The sequence below is a fragment of the Notolabrus celidotus genome, unplaced genomic scaffold, assembly GCF_009762535.1.
Source record: "Notolabrus celidotus isolate fNotCel1 unplaced genomic scaffold, fNotCel1.pri scaffold_258_arrow_ctg1, whole genome shotgun sequence".
Taxonomy (NCBI): domain Eukaryota; kingdom Metazoa; phylum Chordata; class Actinopteri; order Labriformes; family Labridae; genus Notolabrus; species Notolabrus celidotus.
In genome coordinates, this window is record NW_023260101.1 from 2,941 (window position 1) to 28,850 (window position 25,910).

At 38.4% G+C, this 25,910-nt stretch overlaps 2 protein-coding genes across 3 annotated transcripts in view; both read left to right on the forward strand.

Annotated features, from left to right (window-relative positions):
* Nucleotides 1–898: 898 nt before the first annotated feature.
* Nucleotides 899–11,515, forward strand: LOC117809360 (CAP-Gly domain-containing linker protein 1-like). Of its 2 annotated transcripts, XM_034678919.1 has the most exons (6): nt 899–2,554; nt 2,835–2,894; nt 3,056–3,673; nt 3,785–3,823; nt 7,288–8,447; nt 8,575–11,515. In XM_034678919.1, exons 1-6 carry the CDS (start codon nt 2,536–2,538, stop codon nt 10,258–10,260), a joined length of 3,582 nt encoding a protein of 1,193 aa, XP_034534810.1. In that variant the 5' UTR covers nt 899–2,535; the 3' UTR covers nt 10,261–11,515. The 2 variants fall into 2 exon arrangements, with proteins under 2 accessions (XP_034534810.1, XP_034534809.1); XM_034678918.1 differs by lacking the exon at nt 899–2,554 and having other exon boundaries at nt 2,760–2,894; nt 7,288–8,445; nt 8,576–11,515.
* An 8,317-nt stretch (nt 11,516–19,832) lies between these two features.
* Nucleotides 19,833–25,910, forward strand: part of LOC117809361 (GTPase IMAP family member 8-like) — a 31,459-nt gene continuing 25,381 nt past the window's right edge. The window contains exon 1 of the mRNA XM_034678920.1: nt 19,833–19,873. Within this exon, the coding sequence (XP_034534811.1) occupies nt 19,852–19,873 (22 nt within the window). The 5' untranslated portion in view covers nt 19,833–19,851. The remainder of the gene's footprint in view (nt 19,874–25,910) is intronic.

Consider the following 25,910-nt stretch of genomic DNA (forward strand, 5'->3'; position numbering starts at 1 on the left):
TCTTATGTTGTTGCTCCAGTTTTGTTTTGTTTTTGTAGTGTCTTGTAAGTCCATACGGGCTGGGCACCTTTCTGCTGCATGGCACGACGAATAATAAAAAAACTAAACTACTACATAAATATAAATTTGTCACAATAAATATAGAGGTTCATTAATTGTATATCATAATCCAGAAGTCTAATTACAAACATTAATACATATGTTTACATATGTGTTCATGTATGTAACATATTTGATGGACAAATCAGACAACACTTATTTAATCAGCTTGTTCATGAACTCAACACTCAAACTTAAATCTTCAATCAATCAATCAATCAGACTTTATTTATAAAGCGCTTTTCATACAATGACATTGTAACACAAAGTGCTGTACATAACTTCAAAATAGAATAAATTAAGAAAAAGATCCCACCCCCAGCCCCGACCCCAAACCCACCCCATAATCCTAAGGTTAAGAACACAATATGCAACAACAGTAATAAAAACAAGAAAAATAAAATAAATAAATAAATAAAAAAGAAGTTTCTGAATGAACTGAGGAAACGCTCTCATGATATCTTAATGAGGAAACACTGGAGGTAAAATAAGATGTTAAAACTCAAAACAGGAAATTGAAATCACCAAAGTGAAATACATTTCTAAGATAATGAAAGACTAAAATATTAAACCATTAAAATAACTTAAGATGCTAGACTTAAAATAAATAAATAAGTACATAAATAAATAAAGTAGAATAAAAGTGACTAAATTGGAAATAGATAATAAATAAATAAATAAATAAATAAATTGAACTATTAAGAATAAAAATAAAACTCAGTCAAAAGCGAGACTAAATCTCGCTTTTAACTGAGTTTTATCTTAAGAGGGTTTGATGCACGTGTTTGTCAGACATGTGCTTGCTGCTGAGTTTCTTCTACCTAAATGACTCTCAGACATGTAGCCTTAGCCACGGTTTCCTCTTCCCCTCTTTGTCACCTGTTAGTTTCTCTTTTAACCCTGTCTGTGTCACAGCAAGAAATTCAGTAAACTCGACCAAAACTACCTACAGAGAAATAACCAAATGATGAGAGTAATGTTAGAATACCTGTTTGTGTTGATGGGAAGTAGAGTTAATATAAACTCTGCAGGATGTTTAAAATGTGATTTAGATCTGTGACATGTAGTGGGCTTTACTCAGCAGTCTCAACGTGTTGAGGTAAAAGATGAAATCCATCAAATACATGCTCTAAATGTGTTTTAGTCTGAATCTGAAGGTTCTCTTTAGTTTTCACTCTTTAATCTTTGAAATGTTTTTAAAATGAGGTGATCTGATGAGAAGTTAGTGACGAGCATTCAGGAAGAAAATAATCTACAGGACGCCATTTCAGATATCAGAGGAGGAGGAAGACTCCCTCTCTGATCCGACATGTTGTATAAAGAGTAAATGAGCAGCAGTGTTACATGTGAGAGACTCACAACAGAAGTCATAACAGAACATTTATAATTATCAGTTATTTATTAGCCTGATTAATTATGCTGCACCAAAGAGATGAGACATGCTTAATGTCTGTAAAGATCTCTCTCTGTGATCAGGTTCACCACCTCACAATAAAGCTCTGGTTATAAAAAGTTGTGAAGTCTTGTGTTGAGGAGCAGCAGGAAGGGACTGAGCGGGTCATCATAATCATCTGTCCTCATCGTGCTGAATAATCAGTTTATTATTTTAAACATTAAGATTTTACAAAGTTGAGGAGGCAGTAATCAGCTATGTCAGTTGAAACTACAGCGGCCTTCTGTTGCTCTATGTAACCGTTCATTGTCTTAATTCATTGGCAGTAATTGTAGACTAAACATACACTTGTGTGCTCAGTTAGGGAATGTGATAACATCCGGTTTAAAGTGTGCAAATGTCTCTGTCCAAGTGGTCCTGTGTTCGCTTCTATAATGTTGCTTAAAGGGAACTTCTTTACGCCACCCTCAACTCTTGAGGAAATAATTTGGACTGTTTTCTCCCCTATTGACTCACTGACACCGGCAACTCTATTAACATATAAAGGCGAGACAGGCATCAATTATTATTTGAGATATAATTAATATATGGGAGATACTTAACGTTGTGGGGCCCCCTCTAAAAGGAGAAGATACATCTCAAGGGGTTTATCCTGATAAAGACTTTTAATTTATATTTAGTTTGATTCTAACCAGGAGAAACTCTTTGAGATTAATAATCTGTCCAAAAGTTTATGGCAAACAAGCGGCCCAACATACAAACACAATACAAGATACATGACTGTAATACATAAGACATGAAATAACATGAGCCATAAGATATAAATCACATTTGTCTGTGTTGCTGCAACGACTTAATTTATCCTGGGGATCAATAAAATATGACCCTATCTTAAAGATGGAACACCAAACAGTACAGTGAAATAAGGTTTGTTATCCTCAGTAACCAAACTGACCTCCACACTAATCTTTTTCTCTCATTCTCAAACCCTGCTGTTCTTTTCCAGTTGAATCAGTCTCTGATGTTTACAGCAGAGTGACGTCATGGCGACTGCAGCAGCAGGTGAGTCCAGTCAGACTTTAACAGGTAACACTTCTCTCTCTGTTTACATATTATACAGACAACAGAGGAGCTTCTTACTCAGATGTTACAACAGGGCAGAAACAGGAAACAGTCCTGGAACACCTAATGTCAATGAAACTGTTTAATCATGAGCTGACGTTTTCAGCTCTACATTTATCATTCTGAATACAGAGGTGTCTGATGTATGTTCATATCTTTACTAATAACTGTAATGAAAGTCTATGTTCACTGCTGATAACATTAATCTGTGTCCTTCCAGACACAGATGATCTGTTTCCTCTGAGGCGCAGTAGCAGCATGAGATCGTTACCACCTCACAGTGAGTCAAACTTCTATCCAGGTTTATTAGAATACCTGTGTTTATAGTTTATGTGAGAAACATTTGAAGTAGATCATCAAACCCCTATAGTAAAATATTGATGAGTCATAGATAAAAACAATAAACAATAGTTACTCTTTTTCAATCCTTGTTTTTCACAGTGTCTGAGCTGAGGGTGGTTCTGCTGGGGAACAGCTGGTCTGAGAGGAGTTCAGTGGGGAACTTTATACTCGGAGAGACTGTGTTCAACACTGAGGAAGAACCAGACGGCTGTTTGAAGGTCTTAAAACAGATAAAGGAGAAAGACATAGTTCTTATCAACACTCCAGATCTGCTGAGTCCCCACATCTCTGAAGACAGACTGACAGAACATGTGACAGACTGTGTGAGACTCTCTGATCCTGGACCTGATGTGTTCCTGCTGGTTCTACAACCTGAAGACTTCAGGGAGGAACACAAACTGAGACTCTGCAGAGTCCTTAAACACTTCAGTGATCGATCATTTGATCATTCATTGATACTGATATCATCACCCAGAGAGCAGGGCTCCAAATATACTCAGTATTCTCCCCTCAAAGACATGATCAGAGAGTGTAGGTACAGATATGTGGAGCGGATGAACCTTGAACTTCCAGAGCTGTTGACACGTTTGGGTCAAATTGTGAAGGAGCACGATGGAGAGCATGTCAGCTGTGATGTGATCATGGATCCCACTGATGAAACACAAATCACACATCAAAGGAAAACCAGACCTGGCAGCATTGGTGCTGTTGCTGCTGGTAAGAGCAATAGTATTTATAATGAGAATATGAAAACTTGATTTACATAAACTATGAAATGTTACATAAAAAACATAAAGTCAAAACTGAAACTGTCTTTTTTTATTACAGGGCCACCTGCTAATGATGACATCATCCCATCTGGGGAAAGTAAGTAAACTATTATAAATGCACAGACATCAATGTTGACAGTCCTTAATCTTGCTTTTAAAAACAAAAGCAAAGTTGTAAATTTGATGCAAGTTTTAAGAAAATAGGCTCGTGTGGTGAAGGTTAAAAGGCATCGCGATATGAAGTGCTTTACAAATGTGAAAGATAATAAAAGAAAACCACAAATTTGAGAAATGTGATGAATACTATGACTTAAGAATGTAAACCAAAAACAGCAGGGCGGGAGAGCAGAACAGCTGCAAACTGAGAGGAATGTGAAATAAATAAACAAGATAAAAGGGTTAAGACCGCCAAAGATACAAATATATGAAACAATATAAAATGCTAAAAGCCACCAACAGATAACAGATAATAAAACATTGTAAGAAGATTAAAACCAGTAAACAGATAAAAGACTCAAACAATCATAAGATCAACAATATCATTTTTTGCCTCTGATGGTGTCTGAAAATGGAATAAAAGCAGCGTCAGGAGGAATAAAATGCTGAGAAAACAACTCCTGTAAATGTACATCTATAAAAATGTGTTTTTTAATAGAGGATAAAGAATCACTCAATCTGATCTCCTCTGGGAGTGAGAGTTATTGTCGGTAAAATCAGGTCACGCCAGTCATTATTCACGTGTATTAAGTTATTTCTTCAAATGCACAATATTATCATCAATGATAAAACTCTTTGTTCTCAAGCTCTATAACATTGCTAGAGAAAAATGTGTTAAAGGAAATCATGAATAAAAAGAAAAAAGCAGGAACTCTCTGGGTTCATGCGCTCACAGTTTACAGACCTGCACCACCAGGTAACTCAGGATCTCTCCTGCTCTGCAGTTTAGAAGTTCCTCCCCTCTCTCCTCCAGTCTGTTGAATCACTTGTTCCTCTGTAAACTCAGGTGCATAAAGTTTTCTGCACTAAACGGCATGTCACCATCGCTGTCAGGATCACTCTCTTCTCTTTCAAAGCCCCAAACAGCTGATCAGTGTGCTGCAGGTGGAGGAACACTTGTGTAGCGTCCTAAAGTAGTTCAAATTAAGAATTAGCTTTCTGACGGCAAAATAAAGACCTGAACAAATTCCATCAGACCGTAAACTTACACCAACATTAATATTTGGTTGGAGTTTGTTAAAATAAGGAAAATGATGTGGTAAAGCTGGCCTCTCTGCAAAGGTTGATAGCCTAGCAACAATGTTGGTTCTCTACCTGGCTTCTCAACAAAGGAGCCGAGCTGACCCGGGTCCCCTGTGGGTCATACACTTACCATTGATAAGTACCTCATCCAACCACACTTTGACAAAAATAACTGTCCCTTTAAAGTCTATGTAAATATTAATCCCGTTAAGGCTTGTGTAAAGACGTGTCATTCATTAAAGAGGTAAATGTTTATGGGTCATGAGAAAGCTACAGGAAAATGAAAACAGGAAATGAGAAGGTCATGTTTATTAATACCATCATTTAAAGTATTATCTTATTTATTAATTAACATCTTCAGAAAACACACTGCTGGAGGACTCTCATTTACATTGGAGCCAAGGTACAGACAACAATGGAGCAGATTTAAATCATCCATTATGCAGGGAGTAACAATTCAATAAAGCATGGATTAAACAGGAAATGTTTAATATCAAAAGGCAAAGGTGCTGGAATTCACAACTGGATATTTATAATAATAATAAAAATAAGAGCATTATGAATGTTAAAAACAAGATAAATTACAATCAGTAAGATCCTTCAAAGCTTGATCTGTAAGGAAACTGGACTTGGTAGAAATTCTTCTTCAAGTCTAGTTTTCTTATGGATCAGGCTTTGAGTTACCATGACCTGGATGATTGAGAACCTTCACAGAAATCAGTAAGATCAGCAGTTCAAACTGAGTTGTGCCAGTTGTTACGACCCCACCCACACAGCAAAATTGGTCTGAAAGGTCTGGGCCAGATCTGGCGTCAACCCGGCACTGCTGGCTGAGAGCTGGCATGGCAAGTGGTATGTAAACCGGATGTGGACCAGGTCTGGCAATGATGACATTGTATATATGATGGCATGCCGCATCTAGCCCGATTGTGGCTCGGTTTATGTGGCCCAGATCTGTCCATGCCGCATCTGGGCCGGTTAAGGTTGAGCTTGTGATTAAGCTGGCCCATGTGTGGGTCGTCTCTGGCAAACTATATCTGGGCCACTTAAGGGCCGTCATTCTTTGCGGTATGTTGGCCGAGTCTGTCCGAGTCTAAGTGTATTGTGGGCCAGAGCCGGGCCAGACCAATTTTGCTATGTGGGCAAAGGTGGCCAGGGGATGACAGGGAGTAACAAATACATTAAAGCTGGGGAAAAGAGAGGAACCAAGTGCAAGCAAATTGAAAGGAGTTTAATAACAAAAAAAGATTAAAGCAAAACTTAAAGGAAGTTTTTTCTTTAAAAAAAAAAAATAGAAACTAACACTATCAAGTCAAATAACTAAATTAACCACAAGAACAAGTAACAGTAAGTCAGAGGCCTCAAGCAAACAGTCCTTCCACTGAATCCTTTTTTAATCATACTCATTGAAGCATCAAGACTTATTTCTGATAGAAAGCTCAATCGTCTCAGTTTTGGTAAAGCATGTCAATGTGTGTTTTGAATAATCAACCCCAGTTTTCCAGCAGCTTAAAGAAGTCTACGTACAGTAATCACCAATTGTCAGCAGACTAACAGACAACAAATGATTATCTAAATATATCTGTACAGTAAAAAGAATAATCATGTCTACGACCATTGGCATGCTTTTTAAAGCTTGGTCCCTGTAGAAAAAAGTTAGTCTGTAGGTATTTATCACAAACAGAATCAAATCAGATTTTTTTATGAGTTGAAAGTATTAGACCTAAAATCTGCTTGCACTGCTGAGATCATGTGAAACTTTGTTAAAGTCTGCAGGCTGTGCTGTGTGTAGTTGTCAAATTATAAAATAAATGGGAGGAAACTAAAGTTTCTTAGATGGTAAAATTGATATTTATTTTTCAAAAAACCCTGTTATTCCCCTTAGGTTGCCCTGGTTTACCGATCAGGTTTAGATAAATGTTATGAAACCTGATTTCTGACCACATGTTGATATCCACAGACCACGGTCTATTTGTTCAAATAGAGGGACCTCCCTCCAGCTACCCTTCATTCAGATGGATATTTGTCCACTGAAGGCAGCCATGTGCAGGATATTTGTATCATCCTGTATTTGTGTGATACAAATATCTGTCTTTTGTATATAATTGGTGTATCAGTACCTGAATCAAGTCTAATATTTTGGAAAAAAGGTTTTATGTAGCTATTTCTGGATAGAATCATGTCCGTTCTCTACTGTAAAGGTAGATAACTATTTCAGCCTGATATCCAGCTGTGGTGATTTCATCTGCTAATATATTATAACAATCACATTTGATGACTTGTTATCTGTCTATAACATCTTTTTTCTCTTTTATGTTACAGTCAGAATTTTGCTTCTGGGGAAAAAGGATGACAGAATGTCAAAGCTTGGTGACTTCATCAAAGCCAAAATAAAAAAACCTTTTGCAGCAAAACAAAAGGTGGAGACTGCAGAGTGGAGAGGAAAGCCTCTAAAAGTAGTAAAAACTCCAGATGTTTTCAGTCTGTCTGTGGAGAAGCTCAGAGGAGAGATGAGGAAGGCTGTGAGTCTTTGTCCTCCAGGACCAAATGTTCTGCTGCTGTTAGTGAAACCTTCTGATTTCACTGAAGAGAACAGACAAACACTGAAGTTCATCCTCAGATTGTTTGATCAAGATGCTTTTAAACATTCAGTGATCATCATCACACATGAGGGCGGTCATCCATCCTCTTTTAGACGTCTACTTAAAGACTGTGGAGACAGACACTACAGGAAGGCTGACAACAATCCTACATCATTAATGAAGAAGATAGAGAACATTGTTCATGGAAACAAAGGAGCCTTCCTCACCCTCAGTGAAAAGTCTTCTGTATCAAAGTCTGAACACATGAAACCAGCTTTAAACCTGGTCCTGTGGGGGAGGAGAGGAGCAGGGAAGACTTCAGCAGCAAAGGCCATTTTAGGTCAGACAGGTCTTCATTCAGCCTCCAGCTCATCAGAGTGTGTTAAACATCAGGGAGAGGTGTGTGGACGTCGGGTTTCCCTGGTGGAGCTTCCTGCTCTGAGTGGAGAACCTCTGGAGACAGTGATGAAGGAATCACTCAGGTGTGTCTCCCTCTGTGATCCTGAAGGTGTCCATGCCTTCATCCTGGTCCTACCTGTGGGTCCTCTCACTGATGAAGACAAGGGAGAGTTAAAGATGATCCAGGACACCTTCAGCTCTCGAGTCAATGCCTTCACCATGATTCTGTTCACTGTAGAGTCAGATCCTACAGCTCCAGCTGTTGTAAAGTTTGTAAAGAAAAACAAGGAAGTTCAGAGCTGTGGAGGAAGATCTTTTGTTCTCAACATCAAGGACCAGCAGCAGATCCCAGAGCTGTTGGACACGGTGGAAAAGATGAGACTCTACAAAGACAAACCCTGCAGCTACACAACAGAAACATTTGCACATGCTCAAACAGAAAAAATCAGCACATTACAGGCTGAGCTTAAGGGCATGAAAACAAGATGCCTGATCAGCTGTGAGTACTGTAAATGATGATTATAACCACTAATAATTATTATCTGTGAACTTCCAGCAGTATACATTTCTTTCTATTCAGACACAACTCACAGCATTTAAAGATAAACCTTTGTTTTCTTATTTCACAGGTGATGATGAGAAGCAGAGCTCAGAGGGTCTCAGGATTGTGATGATCGGGAAGACCGGTTGTGGGAAGAGCTCTTCAGGAAACACCATTCTAGGAAGAGAGGAGTTTAAAGCCAAATCAAGCCAAACATCCGTCACTAAACGCTGTCAGAAAGCACACGGTGAGATTGATGGTCGTCCTGTCACTGTGGTCGACACTCCTGGTCTGTTTGACACAACTCTGTCCAATGAAGAGGTTCATGAAGAGATGATAAAATGCATCAGTCTTCTGGCTCCAGGTCCACATGTCTTCCTGTTGGTGCTACACATCGGAAGATTCACACCTGAGGAGAAGGAGACATTCAAACTGATCAAAGAAGGCTTTGGGAAGCATGCTGAGAAGTTCACCATCATCCTTTTAACTGGAGGAGATAAACTGCAGCATGACAACATGTCCATTGAAGAATATACTAAAGAGGGATGTGATGAGTCTTTCAAGAAACTGATCTCTGACTGTGGAGGAAGAAACCACGTGTTCAATAACTATGACGAACAAAACAGAACTCAGGTCAGTGAGCTGATGGCAAAGATCGACACAATGGTGAAGACAAATGGAGGCAGCTGCTACACCAATGAGATGCTGCAAGAAGCTGAAACTGCTATAAAGAAAGAAATGGAGAGACTCTTCAAGGAGAAAGAAGAGGAGATGAGAAAAGAGAGGGAGGAACTTCAAAGAAAACACGAGGAAGAAATGAAAGAAATGGAGGAAAGAATGAAAAAACAAGAAGAAGACATGAAGAAAGAGAGAGAAAAGAGAGAAAAAGAACTTAAAGAAAAGGAGGAAATCATTCAGAAGGAACAAGAGGACAGACAAAAAGAAAAGGAGATGAGAGAAGAAGAAGACAGGAAGAGAAAAGAACAGGAAGAACTTCAGCGACAGGAGTGGGAACAGAAATTTGAAGCTTTGGAGGAAAAGATAAAGTCAGAATCAGACGAGAAAGAAACCACTGACGGACAACTGGATGAGAACAGAGAAAAGATGAGAGAAGAAAGAGAGAGTCGGGAGAAACAACAAAAAGAGTGGTGGGAAAAACGAAATCAAGAAGAGGAACAGAGACGACAGGAGGAAAGAACAAGACTCAGAAAACTTCAAGAAGAGTTTGAACAGGAAAGAGAAAATTCTGAAAAGAAAAGAAAGGAAGAGGATCAGAGAAGACAGGAAGAAGAGGAAAAAGAGAAGAAAGCCATTGAGGAGAAGTACAAGACAGAAATTGAGAGTCTGACAAAGAAGCATGAAGATGAAGTCAGAAAGAAAGCTGAAGAGTTCAATGAGTTCAAAGAGAAATACAGAAAGGAATCAGCAGCTCAGAAGGAAGAGTACGGGAAACAAATGAAAGACAAAGATGAACAATATGACATCTTGACGGTGCTGAAAGCCCACAATGAAGAAGAAATGAAGAAGAAACATCTACAACATATTTGTGACATAATGAAATGTGTGAACAAAAAGAAGGAAAACCTCAAAGAAATCAGTGAGTTACTGAGAACACAGGAAGAAGAAATGAAAAATCCGGAAACTGAGGAGGCAAAGAAAAGTCTGGAGGACAAACATGAAAGAGAAATGGACGACCTGTTGAAGAAACTTTTGAATCAAGCCGACAAAAAAATGTTGTCACAATCTAAAAAATATTTTGGTTTTCTTAACTGAAACTAAAAAAGCATCAGACATACTGTGGTTGTTTTTATTGGACAGCATATCACGGTCACAGGAATACTTCTCCTGATGGTCATTTGTTTGAATCTGCTGTCTCTGAAGCTGCAGGTAACCAAAGCAACAGTAATGATGCTTCAAGCTTAATCAACAGGTGACAGGAAAACTAAAGACTCTCTACATCTAAGGAGAAAACAAGCAGCTGACCTCAGAGGAGGTGACTTAATCAATGTGGTGCTGGAACAAAGTTAATCCAAAGAATGAACCTTTATCTAACACCAGTTTCTGACTCCAGACATGAAGTTGTCTCATCACAGTTATCTGTAGAGGAACGTTTTATCTGAAGCTGAAAAACATTACTGATAAACATAGACACAGAGGATGTTATACTCAGTGAACTATTGAGGATGTAAGCTCTGTCTTAGCAGCTCGTAGATCACAGTTAACAGCCTGTCTTCTCTTGGTGAGGATGTTTGTGAGGATGTGTTGGTCAAGTTGTGACTTATGACTTCTCTGTGTCTCTATATGACATAACAACCTTTAATGAGCTTGGTGATGTCTTAAAAACTGAGCTGCAGGTTTTGAGTTTTCTCCAGGTTTAAGTGTCACCTTGTTACATGAGGTGATGAAAACATGCAGATTTGAAGCTCTGATTGAAAGGGGAGATTGAATCTGGCCCTGTGTCTGTGTATCTGCTGCCCTCTGCTGGTTTCCTGTTATCATTGGTTACTGCTCAAACAGTCTGCAGTGTGCTCCAGCTGAAACAACATCTTGTTTTCTTTGAATCGTTTTCTTAACATGTGAGACAGAAAGAAGTGAACTAGTGTCTTTACAGTGTGCTGTGCACTTTGTTTTGTAAAGACTGGAGTTCATGTTTGTTTCTAAAACTTCTCTTGGACAGGCAGATTGTGACAAAGTGTATTCTGCTCTCACCCAAATCTAACAAACTATAATGAAGCAGCAACATTTAAAAGCTGAATAACTCACTCAGTTATGATAATAGTTTAATCTTTAACTTTCATAATCTTCTATATTTGACTTTATTTCTTTAATGTGTTTCCAGTTATATATCTTTGTTTGGTTAAATATGAAGTAAGACTTGATTTGGTGAAACTGATCACATTAACTTCAGATAAATCTTGAAGTGTACATTCTGTGTTTGATCATTAGAAACTGTTTCCCTGATAAAATGAATGCATTTGTTTCTTTTAGTCATTTTAAATCATTAGTTTTAAACTGTTTAACCTCTGATTGCACCTGCTTCAACTGACTTTGTGTTAACATCACTTTTTAATTGTTGTCTGTTTTTAATTGATCATCATTATTTTAACATTTATCCTTTATTTGCTTGTCATGCATTTCAATGTTTCTTTTATACACTCTACGTCATTGTTAATGAGGGCTTCGCTCTCTATGGTTTTCGAGTTTAAATGGAATAAAGATAATCAGTGTGGACTGATGTTCATATAATAAACTCTATAATAATCTGATGAACAGAGCTCACTGGTTCATTCTTTACCTGCACACAAGACACCATGAGAGGGAGTGGGTATTATCTGGGACACACCTTTATTGGGCTTTCTCTGTCAACAGACGCTTCGTGAGCAACTTAGCTTTCCGGTGATGCTCTCAGTGTTTCTGAGACATCCAGAGGGTTTTCTGTGCCTCTGAGAAGATCAGTGTATTTTCAGAGACTACCCGGATCCCGTCCGGGGATAAATATCCATGGTTGAGGTATTCAGTGTCAGAAGATAGTGCATACTGTCCCATCTGTATGCAAAATGTTGTGCAATCTGTACCAAATTTTGACCTCTGTATTTGTCAAATCCTGGTTACGGCCCTGGATACAGAGATATCAAACTGAGACTGAAACAGAACAGGTCACTTTGGAGAAGGGTTGTGCTCATGTTGTAGATTAAACGTCGTCACCCTTGATGATCAATAACAGAATTACTATTGGGTTAGACGGATTATTAATATTTGTATTATTGTAGGCTCCAGATGTCGGTCCTATGTTTTGTCTTAGCTGTAGCTCACCATCCACTCCTAGCTGAGGCTGTAGCTCAGGTTAACACCTACTGCCAATATGCTACACATGCTCCACTACCTGAGTGTAAACAAGCACTGATGGCATCTTGTGAGGCGGCATGGTTTGGTTGTATTTTGATGTAGAAAATGGAGATAAAGTTGTATGTAGGCTGTTAAACTGACAGATAACCACTCCACCAGAGCAACGAGTGACCGGCACAGGTACGTGGATATTAACTTTCAAGGAGGACTGAAAACTGGTGGTGCTAGCTCTGCTAACGTTAGCCACACTCAGCTAACCAGTTTGACATCATTTCCCCACAGACTCTGTGATATCTTGTTTAGTGGTGTTATATCAACTTTGACTGGTTTCTGAGTGTTTGCTTCCTTTAAACTAGTCAGTCAGTCAGAATTTAAATTTCCGTTCACACGTCTAAACTCGTGGCCTCAGAACATCCCTACTTTGGAGACCAGAGGAAACTTTTGTGACCCAGAGTGCTCAGATGACTAACTTTTGCAGAGGGAGTCAGCCCGAGGTAAGGAGAGGGACAGCTTGTGTGGTGAGGTGTTTGATTCATTCTTTCATGCAGAGCTAGGTCATTGTTTGTCTGATTGTTGGGTACAGCAGTGCTCTTCAGGAAGTGTTTAGCAGCTCTTTTTCTTTGCAAAGCTTTTGTATAATCCATTTCTGAGACGTTATCACTGCAAGCGTAGGGGTTGTGTCAGTGTAGCTGATGAAATGTTGATGTTTGCTGTGCTCTAACATTCAGTGACTGTGCTGCCACCAGAGGGCGCTGTGTCTATTTGAAAAGGCTTATTCTCTGTTGAATGGAATTGAAACTTGTGAGATTCAGTCTGATTACTGCTTCTCACCTCAGTGTAAATGTACACCTTACTTCTGTCTCCCATTCCTTTTCTCATTGTTGATGTTTTTAGTACTTTTAGGTGATGATCATAGGTTAAGGCTACCACCGGTATATCATGTTCTTCAATGCTTACTTGTTATTGCTCTTCCTTTTTTAATGCATAGAATTAAAGTTTTTAAATGTTTGCACTTTGTTTGGATATACCTATAAATGACTGATCTATAAAGCTCCACTGTACTTCATGTGTTTAATGCAGCTAACCTTCAAGCCTCCTGATATTATTTCTTAAAGGAATACTTCACACCTGTGTCCTGACTGACACCTCAAAGAAACACCTGCAGTCCCACAGCTGAGACTGAAAGTTCAGTCTAAGTCCTGAAAACTGCAGACAAGACAACTCATCTCATAGACCAACCACATACAGGTGAATCATGGGGTTGGTCCTGAAGACTTGGCGTGCCCTGATAGTTAGACCCTCTATGGTTCTCTCATGTGTTATTACAGGCAGAGACTCCAGACTACTACCAGGTGAGTACAGCAAATGTTCCTGATGGGTAAGTACAGTTAATTCTCCTTGTCAGGTAAGCTGTCAGGTAAGTCTTCCGTCATCTAAGAGATCAATCCAAACCCTCAATATGAGGTCAGAGACCTCAGGGGTTTTAAAACCCACCCCTCCAATTCATCCATTAGAACATTTATATAAACATTATATGCTGTAAAATACCAAATGACCACATGTAAGTAGGTAACCAATAATCTGTCCTGTTGAAATAAGACATAACCTACTCAATGGATAAGACTTTTGATTTTATTCTTCATATAAAAATCACTCTTTCATGAAAGATAAGACCTCTGTTTTTAAGATTATCTTTTTTGATAAAAATATATTGTTTGCGGGTCACTTCATCAGACATGACTTATTTGAGTGTTTATCAGCTATCACTGCAATAACTACACATCATTATAGAGACTGATAGATATACAAATGTCTGTTTTTTCATGCTTTCAATCATCTTGTTTTTAGTGAGGGTCTATGTAGAGATATAACTGGTAGCAGGTTTAAATGACATTTAAATGACCTCCGTTTGTACAATATTAAATTCGGAAAATGGAAATAAACTAAATATACTAAAATGGAAGAGCAAAACAATTTCTAAGGTCGTACAAACCAGACTCTAAGAAAGTTGGGTTGCAGTGTAAAATGTTGATGAAACAATGTTTACCTTTGTGTTACATCATCTCTTCTTTTACCAACACTCTGTAAACGTGTGTGAACACAGGAGATCAGTTTCTGGAGTTTGAAAGTGAAATGTAACGTCACATTCTTGCCTGATATAGGATTTCAGACTCTCAACAGTTCAGGGTCTCCTTTTTGATTCATGACAAGTCAGGACTGGAGGCAGGCCAGATTAATAAAAACATTTATTAATGTATCTGAACAGACCCGACAGTGAAGAAGGAGCCCTCCACTCCTGGGACCCAACAGTGAGTCTCATGTAAGCTCATGGAGACTTGAGGAGTTCAGTGAGTATCAATGTCTGTGTATGAAGGTGTTAACTTCACTGTCTTTAACCTCTGAGGTGTGTGTATGAGGGGGGGAGTGTTTAGGCTGCCTCTCTCAAACTGACTTCATTGTTAATTTCATAGAAAAGTGTCTCGTCAACAAAATATTTATAAACTTTTACATAATTAGAATTAAAATTATTGTCTCTCTGATTTAATTCAATGCTTCTATTTTAATCTTGTATCATGTTTCATAATGTTTCCTCTGAACTGAATATTGTGCTGCTCATGTAAAGCCTGTCTGTTACTGTGAAGCCTCTTGGTGCACAACTTGTATTACTTTTTAGATTCTAGATAAACGTAATAAACTTCAACTTATTTAATCAGCTTGTTCATGAACTCAACACTCAAACTTAAATCATAGAGGATTTGATATATGAGTCTGTCAGATGTGTCGTAGCCGCGGTTTCCTCTTTTTTAAACCTCCCCATTCTCATTCATTTTGTAGTTTCTCTTTGAACGCCGTTTTTGTTGCAGCAAGAAATTAATCCGGTGAGTAAACTCGACCAAAACTACATCCAGAGAAATAACCCAATGATGAGAGTAATGTTAGAATACCTGTTTGTGTTGATGGAAGTAGAGTTAATATAAACTCTGCAGGATGTTTAAAATGTGATTTAGATCTGTGACATGTAGTGGGCTTTACTCAGCAGTCTCAACGTGTTGAGGTAAAAGATGAAATCCATCAAATACATGCTCTAAATGTGTTTTAGTCTGAATCTGAAGGTTCTCTTTAGTTTTCACTCTTTAATCTTTGAAATGTTTTTAAAATGAGGTGATCTGATGAGAAGTTAGTGACGAGCATTCAGGAAGAAAATAATCTACAGGACGCCATTTCAAATATCAGAGGAGGAGGAAGACTCCCGCTCTGATCTGACATGTTGTATAAAGAGTAAATGAGCAGCAGTGTTACATGTGAGAGACTCACAACAGAAGTCATAACAGAACATTTATAATTATCAGTTATTTATTAGCCTGATTAATTATGCTACACCAAAGAGATGAGACATGCTTAATGTCTGTAAAGATCTCTCTCTGTGATCAGGTTCACCACCTCACAATAAAGCTATGGTTATAAAAAGCTGTGAAGTCTTGTGTTGAGGAGCAGCAGGAAGGGACTGAGCGGGTCATCATAATCATCAGTCCTCTCATCGTTCTGCATAATAACACACTCTCATGTTAAGACTTATCGATCCAGTCCTTTATATCATGTTGAGACGTAGTTTATACATTATGATGTTACAATCTGACTTTAAAACTCACACTTGAGACAGTAAAGTCTGTCAGCTGGAAACAGGTGCCTTCTGTTGCTCTATGTAACCATTCATTGTTGTAATTCATTGGCAGTAATAGTAGACTAAACATACACTTGTTTCCTCAGTTAGGATGCATGGCACCATTTAACTTTAACTTTCTTCAATTAAACACAACAGTAGGAAACTCCATGTAACCCAATCCATTACAATACATTTATGTAGAGTTAAACTTACTCTGTTATTGTGAATAATATGAAAATGTCTATATAGAAAAGTCCATTACAATACATTTAATTAACACAGCCAAAAAGGAGAGAGAGGAAGTAACATTCGTCAGATCACACCACTTCTCTAGTATTAATTAAATAAATAATGATCCAGTCAGCTTCCTTTTTAAATACCAACATAAACAATAATCACCTCTTTTTAGAGATTGTCTACTACACAAATATAAATTTGTTGCAATAAATATAGAGGTTTATTATTTTTATATCTTAATCCAGAAGTCTAATTACAAACATTAAAACATATGTTTACATACCTGTTCATGTACGTAATATATTTGATGGACAAATCAGACAACACTTATTTAATCAGCTTGTTCATGAACTCAACACTCAAACTTAAATCTTAAGAGGGTTTGATGCACGTGTTTGTCAGACATGTCCTTGTTGCTGAGTTTCCTCTACCTACTTGACTCTCAGACATGTAGCCTTACCCACAGTTTCCTCTTCCCGCTCTTTGTCACCTGTTAGTCTTTCTTTGAATGCTGTTTGTGTCGCAGCAAGAAATTCTGTGAACTTGACCAAAACTACCTACAGAGAAATAACCAGATGATGAGAGTAATGTTAGAATACCTGTTTGTGTTGATGGGAAGTAGAGTTAATATAAACTCTGCAGGATGGTTAAAATGTAATTAAAATCTGTGACATGTAGTGGGCTTTACTCAGCAGTCTCAAAGCAGCAGGAAGTGACTGAGCGGGTCATCAGAATCATCTGTCATCAAACTTTGCTGCATAATCATAAATGTTCATGTTAAAACTCATCAATCCAGTTCTCTTTATCATGTTCAGACATAGTTTATACATTATGATGTTACAATCTGACTTCAAAACTGTCACTTCAGAAGACAGTAACGTTTATGTCAGCTGGAGAAACAGATGCCCTCTGTTGCTCTATGTAACCATTCATTGTCTTAATTCATTGGAAGTAATAGTAGACTACACAAACACTTGTTTCCTCAGTCAGGGTGTGGCACCTTTTAACTTCCTTCAACTAAACATAACAGTAGCAAACTCCATGTAACCCATTCAGTGACAATACATTTATGTAGAGTAAAATCTATTCTGTTATTGTGAATTAAATTAAAACTGTTCATTTAGAAAAGTCCATTACATGAAATTTCATTTACAAATCTGAAAATGAGAGGGAAGAAGTGTCACTAATCTAATCCCACCACATCTCCAGTATTAATTAAATAAATAATGATCCAGTCAGCTTCCTTTTCAAATACCAACATAAAGAATAATCATCTCTTTTTAAAGATTGTCTAAGTTTAAAATATACTTTACTCATAGTTTATATTTAAATATACTACTTAAATATAATTATTTTACAATAGATAAAGAGGTTCATTGATTATATATCATAATCCAGACGAATAAATTACAAACATTAAAACATATGTTTACATACGTGTTCATGTATGTAATATATTTGACAGACAGATCAGACAACACTTATTTAATCAGCTTGTTCATGAACTCAACACTCAAACTTAAATCTTAAGAGGGTTTGATGCACGAGTTTGTCAGACATGTCCTTGCTGCTGAATTTCTTCTACCTACTTGACTCTCAGACATGTAGCCTTAGCCACGGTTTCCTCTTCCCCTCTTTGTCACCCGTTAGTTTCTCTTTTAACACTTTGTGTCGCAGCAAGAAATTCAGTAAACTCGACCAAAACTACCTACAGAGAAATAACCAAATGATGAGAGTAATGTTAGAATACCTGTTTGTGTTTATGGAAGTAGAGTTAATATAAACACTGCAGGATGTTTAAAATGTGATTTAGATCTGTGACATGTAGTGGGCTTTACTCAGCAGTCTCAATGTGTTGAGGTAAAAGATGAAATCCATCAAATACATGCTCTAAATGTGTTTTAGTCTGAATCTGAAGGTTCTCTTTAGTTTTCACTCTTTAATCTTTGAAATGTTTTTAAAATGAGGTGATCTGATGAGAAGTTAGTGACGAGCATTCAGGAAGAAAATAATCTACAGGACTTCAATCAGATATCAGAGGAGGAGGAAGACTCGCTCTGATCTGACATGTTGTATAAAGAGTAAATGAGCAGCAGTGTTACATGTGAGAGACTCACAACAGAAGTCATAACAGAACATTTATAATTATCAGTTATTTATTAGCCTGATTAATTATGCTGCACCAAAGAGATGAGACATGCTTAATGTCTCTAATAATCTCTCTGTAGTAAGTTTAACGACCTCACAATAAAGCTCTGGTTGTAAATGTTGTGAAGGTTTGTGTTGAGGAGCAGCAGGAACTGACTGAGCGGGTCATCATGGACTCATGAACAGTCATCTGTCCTCTCACCCTCCTCCATAATCAGTATACAGTGGGTAAAATAAGTATTTGATACACCGCCGATTTTGTAAGTTTTCCCACTTACAAAGAATGGAGAGGTCTGTAGTTTTTATCAAAGGTACACTTCAACTGTGAGAGACAGAATCTAAAACGAAAATCCAGAAAATCACATTGTATGATTTTAAATAATTGATTTGCATTTTATTGCATGAAATAAGTATTTGATACAACAAAAAAATATAACTTAATATTTGGTACAGAAACCTTTGTTAACAATTACAGAGGTCAGACGTTTCCTGTAGTTCTTGACCAGGTTTGCACACACTGCAGCAGGGATTATGGCCCACTGCTCCATACAGATCTTCTCCAGATCTTTCAGGTTTTGGGGATGTCGCTGGGTAACACAGAGTTTCAGCTCCCTCCAAAGATTTTCTATTGGGTTTTATGTAAGTATTATGATGATAATCATAATATGAGTCAGTTCTATCCTTTCTGTCTTTGCTTAGAAAAAAAAATCACTCTCCTTTTGACTCACTGACACCTGCAACTCTATTAAAAGGTAAAGGTGAGACAGATATCAATTATTATTTGAGATTTAATTATTATATGGGAGATAGTTTACATTTTATTTATAGTTAGTTTTATTTAATCAGGACAGACTCGTTGAGATTAAGAATCAATCCAAAAGTTTATGGCAAACAAGTGGCCAAACATAAAAACACAATACAGGACACATGACTGTAAAACATTACAAGACATGAAATAACATGAGCCATAAGATATAAATCAGATCAACATGAAACAAAAAATACATCTTGATAAGGTTTGTTATCCTCAGTAACCAAACTGACCTCCACACTCATCTTTTTCTCTCATTCTCAAACCCTGCTGTTCTTTTCCAGTTGAATCAGTCTCTGATGTTTACAGCAGAGTGACGTCATGGCGACTGCAGCAGCAGGTGAGTCCAGTCAGACTTTAACAGGTAACACTCCTCTCTCTGTTTACATATTATACAGACAACAGAGGAGCTTCTTACTCAGATGTTACAACAGGACAGAAACAGGAAACAGTCCTGGAACACCTAATGTCAATGAAACAGTTTAATCATGAGCTGACGTTTTCAGCTCTACATTTATCATTCTGAATACAGAGGTGTCTGATGTATGTTCATATCTTTACTAATAACTGTAATGAAAGTCTATGTTCACCGCTGATAACATTAATCTGTGTCCTTCCAGACAGAGATGATCTGTTTCCTCTGAGGCGCAGGAACAGCATGGGATGGTTACCACCTGACTGTGAGTCAAACTTCTGTCCAGCTTTATTAGAATACCTGTGTCTCCAGTCGGGTCCTGTCCCTATTTGAGCCATAACAGATATTAGATAAAAACAACCAAAGCTACTCAGGGAGCATGCTCAGAGGGTAATGTTCTCACCAGGGAGAGACGGTGGTCCTCTTTCAGGAGGTAGTTGTGACACAAGAGTTTATTCACTCAGAAAAAAATGAAGAGAGGAGAGAATTTCTATTTCTCAATGAATTTTCTTTACTCAAAATCATTGTTAAAACCCATATGTGTGTGTTCCTATATTACCTCTTCCATTGTTCTATGTTCCATTGACACTGTAGTTTAATTTGCCGAGACAGTAAAAAGGAGGTTTTCTTTCTTTCTATAGGGCAGAACCTCCATACTCTTTTGGGGAGTGATTTGTGAGTAATTATTATCTACAAGAGTTCGATGGTTGTATATCCATGAGATTAAAACTTAACTAAGATACTTTCCATGGTTTTAATTCCAAGGAGGGAATAAAACTAAGTAAGACACATAGAGAAGAAAAACAAGCTCAAGCATGAGCTTTAAGAAAAATAAATAAATTAAACTGTACACATATGGTACATATATTTCTTATTGTTATCTTGAATATTATCTCATATTTTCTGAGTAAGTGATGTCAAAATGTGCTCTCTCCCTCTTTGGAGAGGAAGACTGCCCACAGATTATCAATACAATTATTCTGTGTATTTGATTCCTTGTAGAACACTTTTATTTATGCTTTCCTTCACCAAACCAACCTTTTAGAGAAGCAGCTAACATTCACAGGATTTTTTATCAGCCAGACTTTTTGTCTCTCATCTCTTTAGTCTGTATGGTGTCTGCCTGTCCTGCTGTGGTCCCAGATTGAGAATTAGCATGCAGATCACGTGAAGTGAAAGAGAACATTTTTACAAACAAGTAGATTTTATTTTGTGCGGAAAAAAACCCTCTGCATACGTACAGTCCCCTCCAAAAGTATTGGAACAGTGAGGCCAATTCCCTTATTTTTGCTGTAGACTGGAAACATTTGGGTTTGACACCGAAAGATAAACATGAGACAAGAGATCAACATTTCAGCTTTTATTTCCAGGTATTTACATCTGGATCTGATACACAACTAGAAGATAGCATTATTTGTAAAGGAACACCACATTTTTAGGTGAGCAAAACTATTGGAACAGATACACTTAAAATAAATTAAAGTGAATAAGACTTAATATTTTGTTGCAAATCCTTTGCTTGCAATAACTGCATCAAGCCTGTGACCCATTGACATCACCAAACTTTTTGTTCCGTTTGTTTTGGGGGGTTACTCCCTTCAGTCTCCTCTTTAGCAGGTAAAATGCATGCTCTATAGGGTTTAAGTCTGGAGATTGACTTGGCCAATCTAAAAGCTTCCACTTCTTGCCCCTGATGAACTCCTTTGTTGTTTTTGCAGTGTGTTTGCGGTCATTATCTTGCTGCATGAAGAAGGATCTCTCTATCAGTTTGGTTGCATATTTCTTTAAAATTGGCAGACAAAATGTTTCTGTAGACTGACGAGTTCATTTTGCTGCTGCCATCATGTGTTACATCATCAATGAAGATTAATCATTCACGAACAAAAATACAGAGGCTACACTAGAAGATGCAAACCACTCATTAGCAAAAAGAATAGGAAGGCCAGACTGGATTTTGCCAAAAAGTACAGAGATGAGCCTCAACAATTCTGGGACAAAGTTTTATGGACTGATGAGACAAAGATGAACCTTTACCAAAGTGATGGAAAGGCTAAAGTTTGGAGAAAGGAAGAATCTGCTCATGATCCCAAACATACAAGCTCATCAGTGAAATGTCATGGCTTGGGCTTGCATGGCTTCTTCTGGGATGGGATCATTCATTGATGATGTAACACATGATGGCAGCAGCAAAATGAACTTGGCAGTCTACAGAAACATTTTGTCTGCCAATTTAAAGAAATATGCAACCAAACTGATTTGAAGATCCTTCTTCATGCAGCAAAATAATGACCCCAAACACACTGCAAAAACAACAAAGGAGTTCATCAGGGGCAAGAAGTGGGAGCTTTTAGATTGGCCAAGTCAATCTCCACACTTAAACCCTATAGAGCATGCATTTTACCTGCTAAAGAGGAGACTGAAGGGAGTAACCCCCCAAAACAAACAACAACTGAAAGAGGCTTCAGTGAAAGCCTGGAAAAGCATCACAAAAGAAGAATGGAAAAGTTTGGTGATGTCAATGGGTCACAGGCTTGATGCAGTTATTGCAGGCAAAGGATTTGCAACAAAATATTAAGTCTTATTCACTTGAATTTATTTTAAGTGTATCTGTTCCAATAGTTTTGCTCACCTAAAAATGTGGTGTTCCTTTACAAATAATGCTATCTTCTAAGTTGTGTATCAGATCCAGATGTAAATACCTGGAAATAAAAGCTGAAATGTTGATCTCTTGTCTCATGTTTATCTTTCGGTGTCAAACCCAAATGTTTCCAGTCTACAGTAAAAATAAGGGAATTGGCCTCACTGTTCCAATACTTTTGGAGGGGACTGTAAATCAAAAATAGCTCCTACTAAAAAACAGAGCAGTATTTGTACCTCTATGCAAGCAGTGGTCAAAGCAACGTTCATGTTCATGGAGTTCTTATTGGGCCTGAAACTCACCGGTCAGAGGGGGTCTCCGCTTCCGGTGTTTTAATGGTGTGGGCGCTCTATGTTTCTTTCTCGTAGCTATTAAACCCAGAAAAGACAACATGTAGACTTTGCACAACATCCCATTCATGCTGATAAAGAGCAACAGAAGAGCTAGCAGCTAACAGACTGTATACAGGTCTGATAAAGAGCTAGCAGCTAACAGACTGTATACAGGTCTGATAAAGAGCTAGCAGCTAACAGACTGTATACAGGTCTGATAAAGAGCTAGCAGCTAACAGACTGTATACAGGTCTGTGTAAACACAGTTCCAAGCCGTTAGCCGGCCGCTAGCAGCCGAAGTTATCGCTAGCTGATGAACAAAACCATGAACACAAAGACAAATGAAATGACATGATTACCTGTCCAGTAGAAAATCAGCAACCATGGCGTCGCTTTGGAGGCCCTTCAAATCCTTCAGCTGTTGCGGAAATGCAGCCCGAATATTGACTCGTGTTTGTATCTTCATCCAGCGTTTTTAAGTCGTCTCCTTTTCCATCACAGTCTTCCTCTTCTTGCTCTGTGTAGCGGCAGAACTTGAGGGCAGAAGTGGGGCTAATAACGTCGGTTTCTCTCTCTCTGACATGTTTATCAGGTGTTCTGCGTTGGTGAACAGCCTGCTGTGGCTGTGTGACAATCTCAGGTCACGCGCACTCCTGTAAACAGTAGGTGTGTCTTTCGGCAGGTCACAGGTCATCCGGCAGGTCATCCAATCACTGCACTCGGTGTGTGTGAAATTATTGGACGGACTTATTGCAGCCTAGCTGCTGACACAGACAACTGAGTTTCCTCATCTCAGTGTTAGATCACTTTGTGTATTACTCCCTATCGATGTATACATCGCTTTTTAACAGTTATTGACAAAAATGTATCAGAATAACATGTCCTACTCCAGCTTTAAGGGAGCAGCTGTTGTGGATGCTTTCCCTCTATTTCTTTTCCTCCTGCCCGTCATAGTTTTTAATGGCAAGTGACAGTGATGTACAAGTCAACAGCTTCTGACGCTCACGTCAAGTCAAGTCAACTTTATTTATATAGCACATAAAAACAACCAGTGTTGGCCAAAGTGCTTTACAAGGTAAAAAGTAAAAAGTACATGAAGACAACAATAAACAACACAACATATCAGGATATTAATGTCCTCCTCACGAGGAGAAGGCCAAAGAGAAGAGATGGGTCTTCAACAAAGATTTAAAACATTCAACAGTGGGGGCTGATCGTAATTGGAGTGGCAAGCCATTCCAGAGCTTGGGGGCTGCTGCTGCAAAGGCTCAGTCACCCCGGGTTTTAAGCCGAGTGTAGAGGCCGAGCCAAAGCTTTAAGCCACTGAGGCGCTGCACCTGGAATACCTGTTTGACGCGCTGGGAATTACTGTGCTTCATGAATTAAAGTCCAGGTCATATTTGCAGGTTGAACTCCTGGTCCGTTTATTTTCATTTTCTGTTCTCCCAAAGTGTCCAATACAAACGTATCACAAACGAACATCGGCGCATAACTCCCGCAGCACCAGGCTGCGATAGCGGTCAAAAACTGTTTAACCTTCCGGGCAGAACACCTGACAACACAACAAAGGTTCCTACCTTAAATAGACAATGACCCCGTACATAAGGTTAAGGTTATTTACTGATGCCACTTTCCTCTTTTCCCTTTCAAAATAAGAGTTAATTCCATCCGTGGGTGCCTGTGAGAGAACTTGTCCATCTGAAGCCTGAAAGACTGCCAACTTAGCATTAGATGCAGCTAGCTCAGTCTCAATTGCGAGCTGTTCCTTTTTCCTTTTTATCAGTTGCTCCTGTTCCTCCAATGCATGTCGTTCCTTTAACGATGCCATCCGAGCAACCAGTGCAGCTCTTTCTGCTGCTGCCTATTTGAGCAGAAGAAGTGGTACTTGACCTGTTACTTGTTTCACTTTTATTTGAATGCTTGCCCACATTTGAAACGCTATCCTTGGGGTCAATATCGTTGTGTTTCTCACCAACATCAGCCATCAAACCAGCATTCATTTTGTTTTCGGACACAATGTTTCCATTGAATTTTACCCACTCTTCAACGCGTTCAATAAATTCATCATTGAACATCATTTTTGCCTTTAACCACGGTTCATGTCTTTCCCTTTCTTCATGTGGCAACAAAATCATCACAGAATCATGAATACACCTTATTTCATCACACAAATCAATGAAGTCATTGTGACATTTTTGAACCTCGGCGTTTTTACCATTTTGCATTAAACCTTGTATTGTTTTCCTCAAACTGCTAGCCTTATTTAGCTTTGCCTTTCTACTACTTTGCAATCTGACTATGTTATCAGCAAGACCTTTCGCAGAAAGTTTGACCACCCGTTTGCTGGTTTGAGCGTCGCTTTTTCCGGCCCCAGAGTCCGGTTTGCAAGCGTCAGCTGGCACACTCACACCAGACGGCGCGTCCGCACTCACTGCACAGTCTTCCATATTTAAATATTTCGACAGTCAACAGATCGCAACAAATAAGTCAATACAAAGTCAAATCAACTTCAGCAACCAATGCATTGGAATTACGCAAGTACGTGTGCACACATTCTTAAATTCAGATGGCCATCTTATCCAGTGGAGATCTGTTTTTCAAATTTAAAGGCAGTCTAAATAAACACCAAGGCTCTTTACAGAGGAGTGAATATTTGCTGCGAGAGGGCTGAGAGTGCTCCCATTGAACTGTTGGGGCTGTCCAAACACAATGACCTCAGTCTTTTTCTCATTAAGGTGCAGAAAGTTTAGGCTTAGCCATAACTTGACGTCGTTCAAATAGTTGAACAAGGACTGCAGGGATCCATTCCTTTTTAAGCTCAACGGCATATAAATCTGCACATCATCAACAAAAAAGTGAAATGAGACGCCATATTTCTTAAAAATAGATCCCAAGGGCAGCATATACAGAGAGAACAGGATAGGGCCCAAAACAGACCCCTGAGGAACACCACAAGTAAGAGGGGCTGTCTCAGAGAAATAATCTCCCAAATGGACAGAGAAACTTGTCTGTCAGGTAGGATTGGAACCAACTGAGTGCTAAACCCTTAATTCCACAACTCTCAAGGCGTGACAGGAGAATCGTGTGGTTGACAGTGTCAAACGCCGCAGATAGGTCCAAAAGTACCAAAATGACAGAGTCTAACGAGTCAACGGTTAAAATCAGATCATTGAAAACTCTTAAAAGTGCAGTTTCGGTGCTGTGACGTGTTTTAAAACCAGACTGAAACTTTTCATATATGTCATGGTCTGCTAAAAAAGTCTGCAGCTGGGCAAAAAACACTTTCTCCAGGACTTTATGTCAAAAGGACAGTCCTTAGACTTCAAACAAAA